Source organism: Natrix helvetica (assembly GCF_964273705.1).
Source record: "Natrix helvetica genome assembly, chromosome: Z".
In the NCBI taxonomy this organism is placed as follows: Eukaryota; Metazoa; Chordata; class Lepidosauria; order Squamata; family Natricidae; genus Natrix; species Natrix helvetica.
Window position 1 is genome coordinate 86,505,684 of NC_138554.1, and position 13,693 is coordinate 86,519,376.

Genomic DNA, 13,693 nt, shown 5'->3' on the forward strand with positions numbered 1-13,693 from the left:
TTTCCTTTACTGTTTTCTGCAGTAATGATTCTAATCTAGTCAAATCTGGGAGTCATTTCTTTCTGACTGCCTTTTTTCATTTTACTGTTTGTTTGTTTATTGGATTTATATGCCGGCCTTCTCCCAAAGGACTCAGGGAGGTGTACAACATTTAAAAAAACACATATTACAAAAATTAAAAAGGAAATTAGATAGAGTATCCAAAAACAAACCCAATTATATTAACAATAATATTTTAAAAATTAGATTAAAATTAACAATTAAATCAATCATTTATTTTATTTTGTTCAGGCCAGGCCAGCTTGCTGGAAAAGTCAACTTTTTAGGGCGCGTCGGAAGGACCAGAGGTCGGGGATTATGCCAAGTTCCGGGGGCAGCTCATTCCAGAGGGAAGGCGCTCTCACAGAGAAGGTTCTCCCCCTGGGGGTCGTTAGCCGACACTGTCTGGCCGACGGCACCCTGAGGAGGCAACTCTGTGGGATCGCACTGGACGGTGGGAGGTTGCTGGTGGCAGTAAGTGGTCTCGCAGGTACCCTGGGCCTAAGCTTTAAAGGTCATAATTAGTACTTTGAATCGCACCTGGAAAACAACCGGCAACCAGTGCAGGCTGCCTAAAAGGGGTGTAACATGGGAGCACCTAGGTACCCCCATGATAAGCCGCGCGGCCACATTCTGGACCAGCTGAAGCCTCCGGGTGCTCTTCAAGGGCAGCCAAATGTAGAGAGTGTTGCAGTAGTCCAGGCGAGAAAGGACGAGGGCATGAGTGACTGTGCACAGAGCATCCCGATCCAGGAAGGGGCGCAACTGACATACCAGGCGAAACTGGTAAAAGGCTCCCCTGGTCACGGCCATCAGGTGTTCTTCTAAACTAAGCCGCATATCCAGGAGGACTCCCAGATTGCTGAGATCTCTGAGGGGGCTAAAATTTCTCCCCCTATCATCAAAGATGGAACAAGATGCACAAATCGGGATGACGGAAACCACAGCCACTCAGTCTTGGAGGGATTGAGCTTGAGCCTGTTCCTCCCCATCTAGATCTGTGCAGCCTCCAGGCATCAGGACATCACGTCAAGGGCATCGTTTGGGTGGTTTGGAGTAGAGATGAAAAGTTGGGTATCATCAGCATATTGATATACCGTACCCCAAAACCACAGATGATCTCGCCCAGCGGTTTCATATATATGTTGAACAGGAGGGGTGAGAGAACCGACCCCTGGGGCACCCCACAAGTGACGTGCCTCGGGGTCAATCCCTGCCCTCCAGTCAACACGAACTGTGACCGATCTGACAGGTAGGAGGAGAACCACCGTAAAACGGTGCCCCCCACTCCAAACCCCACGAGTCGTCGCAGTAGGAAACCATGGTCAATGGTATCGAAAGCCGCCGAGAGGTCCAATAGGATCAGGACAGAGGAGCAGACCCTGTCCCGGCCCCGCCAGAGATCATCGACCAAGGTGACCAATGCCATCTCCATGCTGTACCCGGGCCTGAAACCCGACTGAAATGGATCCAGGTAGACAGTTTCATCCAGGTACTGGGGAAGCTGACGTGCTACCACACTCTCGACAACCTTCACTACAAAGCGAAGGTTGGAGACCAGACAATAGTTGGCTAAAGAAGCTGGGTCCAGGGAAGGCTTCTTAAGGAGGGGCCTCACCACCGCCTCCTTCAAGGCGGTGGGAAAGAACCCCTCGCTCAATGAAGCATTGGTAATCGCCTGGAGCCAATCTCATGTCCTCTCCCGAGAAGCCGAAACTGACCAAGAGGGACACGGGTCCAGCACACAAGTGGCAGCACTGAGTCTCCCTGTTAGATACTCACCCCCCTGGGGCTGCAGCAAGACAATAGTAGTTTCCTAGACTCGGGCCCCATAGATTTTGGGGGAAGTATAAGTGGAGAAAATGCCATATTTTGGGGGGTATAAAATGAACCTTTTTCTCCACTAAAAGAGGGTGGAAATGTTGGTGCATCCTATACAACGAATACAGCCATTTTTGACCTTCAGAAACCCCGCCCCACGTATCCCATTTCTCTTGAGGGATGATTCACATGCAGTTCCTGCCAGCGTCCCGAGCTGTAACTAAAAAGGAACTCCCTCCTGATCTAGAGAACTCCTGCCTGTCACATTGTAAATGTGCTCGCCCATCTGGACCCGGAAGGCTCAGCCTCGAGAAAAGGCAGGTTGTTAAAGGCTGGTTCCCTAAATTGCTGATGCAGGATGATTTCCACTCACCGGTGTGGGGGGAGAGATTGTGCTCTGATTGCAAAGCCCAGGGGATGGGTGGGTGCGGAGGAGGCTGTTACACTGTGTTGTGGGCTTTCCGAAATTCCGGACGGGCTTGATCTTCCTTAAGAGTAAGGTTTTTATTGATCTCAAATCCGCTTTTCTCTACCCCTCCCACCGCACAGCAGGACTAAACATCTCTGCGTGCTTTATTTTTTCCCCCTTCCCTCTGACTGGCAATGATGCAGAGCTGTTTCGCCCAACGAGAGGCAGTTGACTCACTTCTTCTCTAAGCGAGGGGTCAGGAGTCTCCCTGGAGCCTGGCACCTGCTTTTGCCCCGAGACTAAAGAAGCAGGGCTGTGAAGAGGGCTGTGAACAAGGCTGGTTTTTCAAGGAGGCAGCCTTACCGCATTGTTTTCTTTGGGCTTCCTTCTTACTGCTCAGGCTCCGGCATGAGGAACCTTTAATCCAAATGGAAGGGATCCCCACCCCTCCTCGACCAATGGGCCATTCCCGGTTGAGCACAGCAGTGGCCATTTAGCAGTTCACGTGCGTCTTTCCCTCCTTGCTGAAGAGCTGACTGCCACTCCTTGGGTGGAGCGGCTGTGTCACCGCTGGTCAAAGGGAAGCACAAAAGAGATGTTTAGTCCTGCCATGAGGTGGGAGGGGTAGAGAAAAGCGGATTTGAGATCAATAAAAACCTTACCGTTTAGGAAGATTGAGCCCGTCCAGAATTTCGGAAAGCCCACAACAGTGTAGCAGCCTCCTCCATGCCCCCCCCTCCAGGCTTTGCAATCACAGCACAGTCACACATACCCTACGAGTGGAAATCGTCCTGCATCAGCAATTTAGGGAACCAGCCTTTAACAATCTGCCTTTTTTCGAGGCTGAGCCTTCCAGGTCCAAGTGGTCCATGACATTTGCCATGTGACAAGCGGGAATTCTCTAGGTCAGGCGAGAGTTCCTTTTTAGCCGCAGCTTGTGATGGGCCCATTTTTCACTTCCCAACCCTCCCCATGTGTCATGCTTTTGTCCTCCCCGGCCCCCAGAAGCACTTTGCAGGCCTCCCAAATTTCACAAAAAATAGGGCGTGCAGAGGGTTTGGGAGGCCTGTAGAGTGCTACTGGGGGCTAGGGAGGGTAAAACCGTTTTTTTAAAAATTTACCTCTTCAAAATCTTGGTGTGTCTTATACTCCGGTACATCTTATAGTCTGAAAAATACGGTCGGTAGTTATGTGTTTCACAACAGAAGGAATAAAGGGCTTCAGTATAAAATTAGTTAGCAAATAATTTGCAAAACTGTTGGATCCCAAGAGAAATAGGTAACTTGTTATCCTATAGAAGTTTGGACCAAATCAGCACAGCAATGTCAAGAAATGATAAAAACTGTAATTCAAAATATCAGGAAGATGTGTTGATTAGATTTAGATTGCATGCCCCCTCATTTGCTTCATGAGTCTCTCTTTTCTCCACTTCCAGCAGTGACAGAAAGTAATGTATTTCTCAAAAATTGGGTACTATCGATATGCTAATAAAACCTGATTACATATTTCAGCCCTAATCTAAACAGCTAATGCAGTAGAAATTCAGAATCTGGATGGAGGGTAGTAGGCTGAAGAGAAGTTGGCTTTGGGTTTGTGGTCTAACAACTCCTGAAAAGTACCACTATAACTCTAATAGAGTTGAACGCTAATCTTTACATGTGATCTGAATCTAAGGGCCTAGCTAAATATTTCTGCTCAATGAACAGGTGACAACGGTGGCTATGAGGATTTTTGCACCAGACTTTTGACTTATTCATTGACAATAACCTTGGATGACTATGCTCTCAGTCTTTGATGCTCTAGTCCAGGGGTCAGCAGCCTGTGGCTCTGGAGCCACATGTGGCTCTTTCATCCCTCTGCTGCAACTCCCTATCACTCAAAATATGTGTCACAACTGCCAATGTGTGATACCTTCCTGCCAGTGATTTATTGAACTTTTCTACCCCCGGTAGGCCAACCATGGATAAAAAAAATAAAAGTTTCAGGAGAAAACAGACCGTTTAATTCAACTACATATGCTAGTTCTGTGGCCGCTTAGGAAATAGGCATGAGGAAGATTTTGTGACTTCTGGCGTTTTCTTTTCTGTGGGAAACAGGTCCAAATAGCTCTGAGTGTTTAAGGTTGCCGACCCTATCCTAATCATCCTTCAACTGGCTTACTATAATATGTTCTATGTGGGGCTACCCTTGAAGCAACATCTATAGCAGTGATAGTGAACCTTTTTGTAAAGATGTTGCAAAAGTGTGCGCGTGCGACCACACCCACAATTCAATAAGCCCCACTAACCTGCACATGCATGCACGACACCCTCCCCCATGCAGGGGGAGTTTTTTTGCCCTGCCCAGGCTCTGAAGGCTTTCCTGAAGCCTGGGGAGGGTATGCCAGCAAATATGGCTTTGTGCCACCTGTGATATATGTGCCATAGGTTCGCCATCAAGGATCTATAGTATATCTTGGCGAAGCTGCTGCTTTGCACTTAATATTGGTTTGTTTTTAGGTGTGATTCAAGGTGTTGGTTGTCACCTATGTTATACTACATGGCCCCAGTTCTAATAATCTTTCATTTTGTGTAAATTCACTATATAAGTGGTTCTTTTAATTCAGCAGTTATTTAGGGTAAATATACTTATGGATATATTTTACATACTGTCTGTGATGCATTCTTTTCTTCCTGTTCCCTATCCGATTCTTCGCTTGTTTCTGAGCAGGAATCAAATGGATCATTATAATATTCTTCTGCAGTAAGAGGATCCTCTGGTATCTCTGCAATAAAAACAGACTTAATTTGTGAATGACAATAAAATTTAATGCAACTTACAACCAAAACAGGGACAACCAATTCATTGTTAAGTAAGAAATTATGTAATTGTGACTTGCAACTTTCCATACTGTCTTCTCCATTGACTTAGCTTGTTGGAATCCTGAATGGAAAAATTCCAGTTGATGATCCTATAACTATGAGGTGCTCTGAGTGTTGAAAGTGTAAGGGCCAGTAATAAGTTACTTTTTTCAATAGCATCATAACTTTGAACAGTTGTAAATAAATGGTGATAAGTCAAGGATTTTATTTTTGAATAAAGGTGTAGGGTTAGAGTTTGGGTTAAAGTTAAGGTGTAGTTCTTTACAAATAATTGTAGTCAATTATAGCTTTAGCAGAAAGCATTTCAGCTCCCAAATCAGGAAATCAATTTCTCCCTATTCCCTCTATTGTTCCCAATCCCCATAAAAACATGTTCTTGAGAGTAGCATTTAGCATGAGAAGCTGTAGAGATAAACAGAAATCAGCTACTTCAGTTTACCTGAGTATAAATGCTTAATTCAGACCGAAATGTCGACTACATTCAATTTTCAAAAACTGATAAAGGAATTCAAAATACACATGCAAAATGTATCACATTTACCTGGTAGAAATATATCCTTGATCTTAACACGAATCCTTTCACAAAGGAAGACTAGATAGAAAATGTTGACGGGGCACTGGAGGAACATGGGCCTGGGCAAATCTAAAAGGTTCTTCCCATTTTGAAGGTAAATTAATAGAGCTAAATAAATCTTGTCTTTTAAATGCAATATAATGTATTTATATTAATATATTAAATATAATATATTGGCAAATGAATAGAATTTATCTTAGTACACTTTTAGTGATTCTGATCAGGCAACATGCCTGAAAATGTTTATTTCTGGGAGTTGCCATGCAACACGCTTGACATTATTTGCTTTTCTGAAAACAGTTTATGGAGGAGATCACTTCCGGTCACTGAAGGCGACGGAAGTTGTTGTCCGCTGTTCGTCTCTCTGGTGGGCTCCTTTTAGGAGCACAGGGGGCCTCGGAGGGGCCACCTGCCGCAGGGTGGCTTGCTGGAACCCTCTCGGATTTGGCGGCAGCCAGCGGAGGTGTTTCCAGCCTCGCCTCAGGAGCCGGGGAGCGGAGGGGGGGCATGGAGCAGCATCTGGCTGCCTGCCCTTTCGCTGAATGGGCTCTGGGAGGAAGGAGTTAATTTAGGAGTAGCGGCTGGAATGCTGGTGGGGGGAGATCTGTCCTAATCTCCTTAATCATCGTTGATGGATAAGCAGCAGACTATTGCAAATTCGTGTTCAATCTATTTGAAGCTGGAACATTAGAGGGGGGGGGTTTCTTTCGCTCTACCCCTCGGATAAAGCGGCATTTGAATTATCTCTCTCTACATCGGAATGGAGAGAGAATAAAGGCTGACTTGTCACCTGTATTAACTATGTGAGAAAGATTCATATCACAACTGCAAGAGGTGATTGCTGAGCTGTTTTCTTTAAAGGAAAAAAAATAAAACTTTATGGAAACCTTTGTTCTTCTCCCTGTGAAAGGAGGAGCCAAGATGGCTTCCCTCCGCCTTCATCTTTGTACTTACAAATGAAGTCTGCCTTTTGAAACTACAGTTGAAAAAATCGCTGGCATTGTATTTACCCCCCCTGAAGGACCCCTGGACCTCTCCTGTTATATGGTCTTCCTTGGTATTGACTATTTGATTTCCCCCTTCTTGGTGTGTCTCTGTGCCTTGGAACTGTGATGCAGAACTAACTTTTCACTTTCAGATTTGCCTGCCTCCTTGGATTGGCACAGCTGCGCACTCCACTGATGCCATTTCCTTTGTAAAAGATTTATACCATCTCTGAACTCAGAAAAATGGGGCCCAAAAAACCACCAATGGGCAAGTCATTCTCGGCTTCCACATCTGCCACCTCCAGCCCAAGTATGCATCAGATGAAAATTACTTCATTGTTACAGCAAGAAGGGGCTGGAGAGAGCTCAAAAGACTTATCCATTACCCAAATGTTTCAGGAAATTATGAGGGGTCAAAATGAGTTGAAAAAGGAGGTGTCAGACCTCAAAGAAGAACTCAGAGGTGTACGACACCATATATCAGAAAACAAAAAAAGAATTAGGGTGTTGGAGGAGGGGGCGGCTGAGCTGAGGGAGGGGGTTAAGGCAGTCCGGAAGGGGAATTTAGAATTGGAAAATTTTATGGCAAAAATAGAACTTGAAAGAATGTCCTTTTTTTTCAGATACCAGAATCTACCAGAGACAGAAAATGAAAACCTTAAGGAAATTATGAGTACAATTTTAGCAGAATATATTAAGAGAGACAAAGAACAGTTGTGGTGGGATATGGATCTGGTTTACAGGATTAATTCAGCATATGCTAGAGTACATAATGTTCCTGGGAGGTACATGTTAAATTTCTTAGGAGGACCACGAGGGACGAGGTGCTAGGGGCTCAAAGGGGGGGGGATCACTAAAATATAGAGAGAAAGAAATTACCATTCTTAAGCAAATTCCAAAAAAAATTAGAGAGAAAAGGAGAAAGTACTCCTCCTTATCAAAGAAATTATATAATAAAGGAATTTGGTTTAGATGGTTATTGCCAGAGGGAATGCTGATCTTTTGGGAGGGAAACAGAGTTAGAATTAATACAGTGGGGGAGGCAGAAACCTTCATTAAAAAACACAGTTCTCTCCTAGAGGACAAAAATATGGGAGACAGTGAAAAAGGTAGTAATGTACAAGATATGAAGGAGGGAGGGGAGGTGGCTCCATCTGGGGACAGGAAGGAGGGAGCAATATCGAAAAGACTCAGGTCACAAAAATAAATGCATTTGAAATATTATTGTAATTGTTGGTATACTAGAAAGTGACAAAAAAGAGATGATTGAACAGATGGTTGATATAATCTAGAACAAGATTCTGTTTTTGCTTATCTTTTATACGTTGTCTTTAACATTGTAAAAATTGTGAGATTTGGAGGGATTTCTACCACTAGCACGGGAGCTGCCAAAATTTTCTATGTACCCTTTTACCTTTCCCCATAAATGTTTAAAAACTAATAAAATTCTTCAAAAAAAACAGTTTATGGAGAATATATCCTATAGCTCTTGCATTCATTCTTTATTCTTGGGCATATTTCGCATTTAATAAAAACTGCCACATACAATATACAACCCAGAGCAACAGTGGACTTCTCAGTTTAGCCAAGTATTTCATTTTTATGAACCATGATCATTGGACACATCCCTATTTAAAGTGAAAATGAGAAAATTATAACATCATTTGAAGCAAAAACATATCTTTAGTACTAGACCTCCAGCATACTTATGTTGCTGCTGAGAACTCATGGTTGCAGATGGTTGCTGTAAACTAAAGCTCATTTCCTACATATTTCTTCCTTTGTTTTGATCTAGCAACATTGGAGTTTAACAATTTCATTTTTTTTTTCTTAAGTAATGCTTTGTTGAATCATTTTCAGAAATGTTAATTTTTCAAATGTTACAGCAAGCTTATTGCTGCTCACTATAGATATCTAGCATTATCACTACATTTCCAATTAGGAGTAAAAGCCTACAATAATGTGAAAAAAAAAAAGGATGTCATTTCCTAGGAACTCACTCAAATCTATAGGGTCTGGAACAGACATGGTACAACCAAGTCAGAGTTCTTTAGGATTAGCAAGATTTTCAGAGAAAGAAATGATCAGTCTGAAGCACTGGAGTCAATGACCATGATGAAATGCAGAACTGGTGAGTAGACCAGCTGTTCCTCACAAAGAGAATATAAGATATAAGTCTTCAGTAGTTTTAGAGCTTTGGGAAGTGAGAGAATAGCCACCTTACTCTAACAGAAATCAGTGCCTTTGAAAAGATGATAAGTTCGCATACTTCCTTTTCTAATCACTTTCAGAAATTGCTTGTTAGCTATTAGAAACCATTCTACGGACAGATTTTGCAACACTGGATGAATTTCCTTTAATCCTTAATGAAATAAATTTTAGGCACAGGTTCAAGAAAAAAAACTCTTTCTTTTTCAATAAACAGCAAAAAAGTGATTTGATTTCATAAAGTTACAAATAAACTAAGGATCCAGATAATAATAGTTTAGAATTAATTATAAAGACTTCCTGTGTTTTGTTTTGATATTTGTGGGGGGAAAATTAAGAATGTGAAAATTCGATATTAGAGGCTACAAAAGATTACAATTAAGGAAGAGCACATAAAACTGACTTATAGTTAAAGAAGGAATTACAATATATGAATGGAGCATACTGAAAACTGGCTTCAGAAATTAATATTAATAGTGTCAAGAGAGAGAGAGGTTTGCATCATTGGCAAAATTGTATCTAAAAGATGAAATTGAACAGTTTTATCTGTGAAGATTAAGACTCAGTTTAAAGTGGATTTATAAATGACAGACTACAAGGATGAATATGCATTGAATATGCATAAGAAACCAGCTGATGCCTTAATAATTAAAAAGGATGTACAAAAACAAACCAAGAGAGTGACCTAGATAATTTTCCTATATTGAATTTACAAAAGAAGCTTATTAAAGCTTTGAAGAATTCTTGAGAAGGGATAAAGAACAAATGAAAAAAAAATCAAATTAAATAACATTATTGGAAGAGGCCAAGGTTAAAATTAGATATATTGTAATTTCTGATAATGCTTAATGAACTTTTAGCTGACACCAGGACTAAAGACATTATGCTTTATATGTTAACCTTCATATAAAAAAGGGGATAGTCTGAAGAGATCTGAGAAAATTGGCTGTAAATTAAAAGGAGGTAAAGTGGTGTTGAAAGAAATGTCCTTTTGGGTTCGGCTCAAAGTGGGGGAAAAGACACTGCAGACATGGAGGCTGCTTGGAAAGATGGTTTATTGGTTGACAGGACCACATGGCTTGAGTCCTGAACAGAAAAGGTGATCACATGCTTCAATCTTGGTGGAGAAGAAGAGAAGGAAGGACTGAGATGCTGAGTCCCTGGTTTTATGCCCTCTCTGGCCTTTGATCTTGAGTTTGTCTTTTGATTGGTTGTCAGACTCCCATGGTGCCATGCAGGAGCAACTTTCTAGGCTGCGTTTTGAATCTAGGTTTGGTTGAATTCTCAGAGGCCATGTGGTGAGTTGGTTAAGGGGCCAATGTTATCATGTCTTAATCCCATCTGCCTGGATCTGAAGGGGAGAAGTCTTTATTATGTCAAGGGACTGGCTTGGCCACCTTAATGGCCCATTGACAAAGTGGGTGGAGGCAGGAAGCTACAAGGAGCTATTCTCTCTTTAAACATGTTTCTTCCTTTTCACATCCAAGGAAATGTAATATTCTGCCTTTTCAATATTTCCTAGGATATTTCATGTTTCTGGGAGAGGGCTGGGTGATAACTTTCCACAGTGGTATAAATGTTTATACTTGTGATTAAATTTGGAAGTTACTTTTTCATATATTTCTTTTCTCTTTCTTCACTATATTCTTTCTTTTTGCTTTTTTCATCTCCTTTGCACTTTTCATTCATTCTTTCTATTCTTTCTTTTTTTAGTTTTCATTAGATTTTATTATTGTAATTAAAATATTTAGCACAAATTATAAAATCATTGTCATCATCACCATGTCACTCTCATTCACAAAAATTAAATAGATATGTAAGAAGCTTAGTATGAATATTGAATTTTAGACATTTTTAATAACTTAAAGCATTTTGCTACAGAAAAAATAACATACAACATGCCCAAATTTCTTCTTGGAAAATTATCACCTGCTTTGTTTGGATCTGAACTTCTTTTATGACTACTACAGTGCTTTTTTAATGAGGTAAATGGTGTCTCCTTTCCTAGAGTTCTTATTGAATAAAAGAAATATTCCAACTTTTATATGCTGCTATAAATACTGAGTAAGTTTATTTTTAACGCAATGAAATAAGGTAAGCACATTAGAAAGGAAAATTTTGCTCAACATTTATAATTTTATAATGAACAAAAATGTAATGAAAAAAATATTTTTCTTACCATATACCAATTTTATTTTGGAAACAAAGATTTTAGAAATATTGTCAGTGAAAATTAATTATGCACCCTTTCTCACACAAACATGTATGAATTATCTATAAATTATATAGTACCTCTAAAATTTATTGAATTAATCTTAATTTAGTATTCATAATTGATGAACTCAAATTTCTTTAATTAAATGTTTAAAATCTAGTTTCAAATCTAGTTCACTACTTAAAAATTAGAAGTTTTGATGATAATTAATCTTCATTTAGTATTCATGACAGATTAACTCAATTTTCTCTAGTTAAATGTTTAAAATCTAGCTTCAAATCTCGTTCAGTATTTAAAAATTAGAAGTTTTGGTAATGATTGTACAAAAATGCGTATTTTTTTCTAGATGTTCTCTCCATAACAAAATATAATGCCAATGTTATTTGATACAGGCTGGGTAAACCAGTAAAACATTTTCTGTTTGAATCAGAGGACAAATCAATAGTCTTTCTAGTTGGACAGGAATGGACTGGTACTAAAATGTAAGTAACACAAAGTATACAATACATCCCAATATTAAGAGACAAAAAAATCTGAGTAAAGCGCAATAGCCTATACAGCGATAGTAGTGTTGGACTATTGTTTTATGTATAGATTTTACCAGTACATGGAACTGTTTTAAAAGACAATGCTTTAAAAAATGTTATTTCAGAAAAACGTCACTGGACTGAACTACTGAAGTTTAAGTAGAAACTTATATGTCCATCAATCTCTGTCAGAAGATAAGCACAATCAGTTGGTAAAATGTTTTAAAGAATGTATGGCAATGTGGTAAGAAATACAGTACTTTAAAAAAACATTTTAGTTTTTCTTTTTTTAACCAGAGATAAAACTTTAAAGCTATTATTTGCATTAGCTGACCAAATGCCTTTAACAGAATATTGGGGTCTGTGCCAGTGGTGGGTTGCAGGCAGAATGTCCCGGTACGGACATACCAGTGCCTGCCAGGAGCACAGGGTACCGTTCTAGTATGGTACTCCGGAGGGACCACCCGTCCACCCACTCTCCTTACTTGTATTTGAGCTCTTCAGCGCTTCCGCACACATGCACGGAGCGTATGGTGCCTGAGCAACGCTCCGCCGAGCAGCTGGAGCGTTGCAGAGGTGTTGCGGTGCCATTGCGTAGCATTGCAGGAGGTAAGGATGCATGAGCGCACTGCGCATGTTCATGTGGTGGACGCTGGGCCCCGTTGCACTGTACCGGTTCCAATGGGATCCAGAACACCACTGGTCTGTGCCTAAAGTGGCTACATAGGTTGTAGAAGATTTTTTTAAAATGCAGTCTGATTTGTGTAGCATTTAAAACCCTACTTATGATTTGATTTGAAAAATAAAATTTTCTAGAATTTCTCTAGAGGCACAATGTTATGCTTGTGTATTCAGAGGTAGCTAAAATGTGTTTATTAGGGTTTATTTCCAGGCAGTCCGGGCAATAATTCTCATAATCCAGATTTATATTTAGTCCATCTCTATTTAATACAAACTCATTGGCAAAATAGTTAATACAGGGTATGAATTAAATTTAATTTCAACATTTGATTAATGTAAATTATATGATTCAATTATAAATAGATTATATCTATATGATTACATTCTCAATTGTTGACATTCTCAATAAATTTGTCCAATGCTTCTTGAATTGCTTCTTGAAGCAGATAGGCTTCTATAAAATTAAGATGTCATGATATTTGCTTTCAGTAGTATATTAAAAAGAAGACTGTCCATAGATTCTAAATAAAAGATATGTAAGTTACAAGTCTTGAGGGATCTTCTTCATAGGTTAATATAAACCTAGTGCAAGAGAGATACTTAGAAATAAATAAGTTGATTATTGATGTTGATTATTAGAAGAAAATCTACCTTCATTCCACACAGAAATCTACTCAATGCTATCACAGACTCTCTTCATTTTAATACCATTAGGTAGATGAGTAAGTGTGAAAGAGAACAATGAAATTACTGCCATGGTGTTAAACTATTAGAAATTAGAAATGTTTGTTGATATATTGAAAGACATGCAATGGATCTAGACTTACTTTGTGTCTAGCTATGCCGGGAGTTTAAGGGGGACCAAACACCATAGTTTTATTACTTACGTCCTCCATAAATCAAAAAATGTTTTAATTTCTTGAAGTCTGTTCCAATGCAGTCGCAGTATAAATTGTAAATGGTATGCTGCTTAGGAAACTTTCATGCACATGAGTAATTGAATGGGTTGATTGCCACATGTAGACAATGTTGGCATCATATAATACCTGTTCTGACCACCCCTCTTCATACACCAAACATGCCGAGACAAAGATACTGCACAATGATTTATTAACACACAGGCTAGACCTTGGCAGCAATCCAGCACAGACTAGACCTTGGCAGCAATCCAGACTGCCAAGATAAGACAAGACCTGATAGCTTCTCCAGCTCTGGTAAATATGTTGATTCCTGCAAACAGTTTGCGCAAAGTCATTTCTTTTTATACAGTCTTGAGAGGAGCCTAATTGCAACCACCTGGGTCAAATTATCTCCTGTAACTACGTAGCTGTTCTTTACATCTATTAGCCCTACGTTGCCGGGCATCCAGAAC

At 40.2% G+C, this 13,693-nt stretch overlaps 1 protein-coding gene across 2 annotated transcripts in view; it reads right to left on the bottom strand.

The window, feature by feature from the left end:
* The window catches only part of NEK11 (NIMA related kinase 11), a 193,745-nt gene that overhangs the window by 30,034 nt on the left and 150,018 nt on the right, over positions 1–13,693 (bottom strand). For both annotated transcript variants that reach the window (XM_081971081.1, XM_081971082.1), the window contains exon 13: positions 4,918–5,033. In XM_081971081.1, coding sequence (XP_081827207.1) covers positions 4,918–5,033 — 116 coding nt within the window. The remainder of the gene's footprint in view (positions 1–4,917; positions 5,034–13,693) is intronic.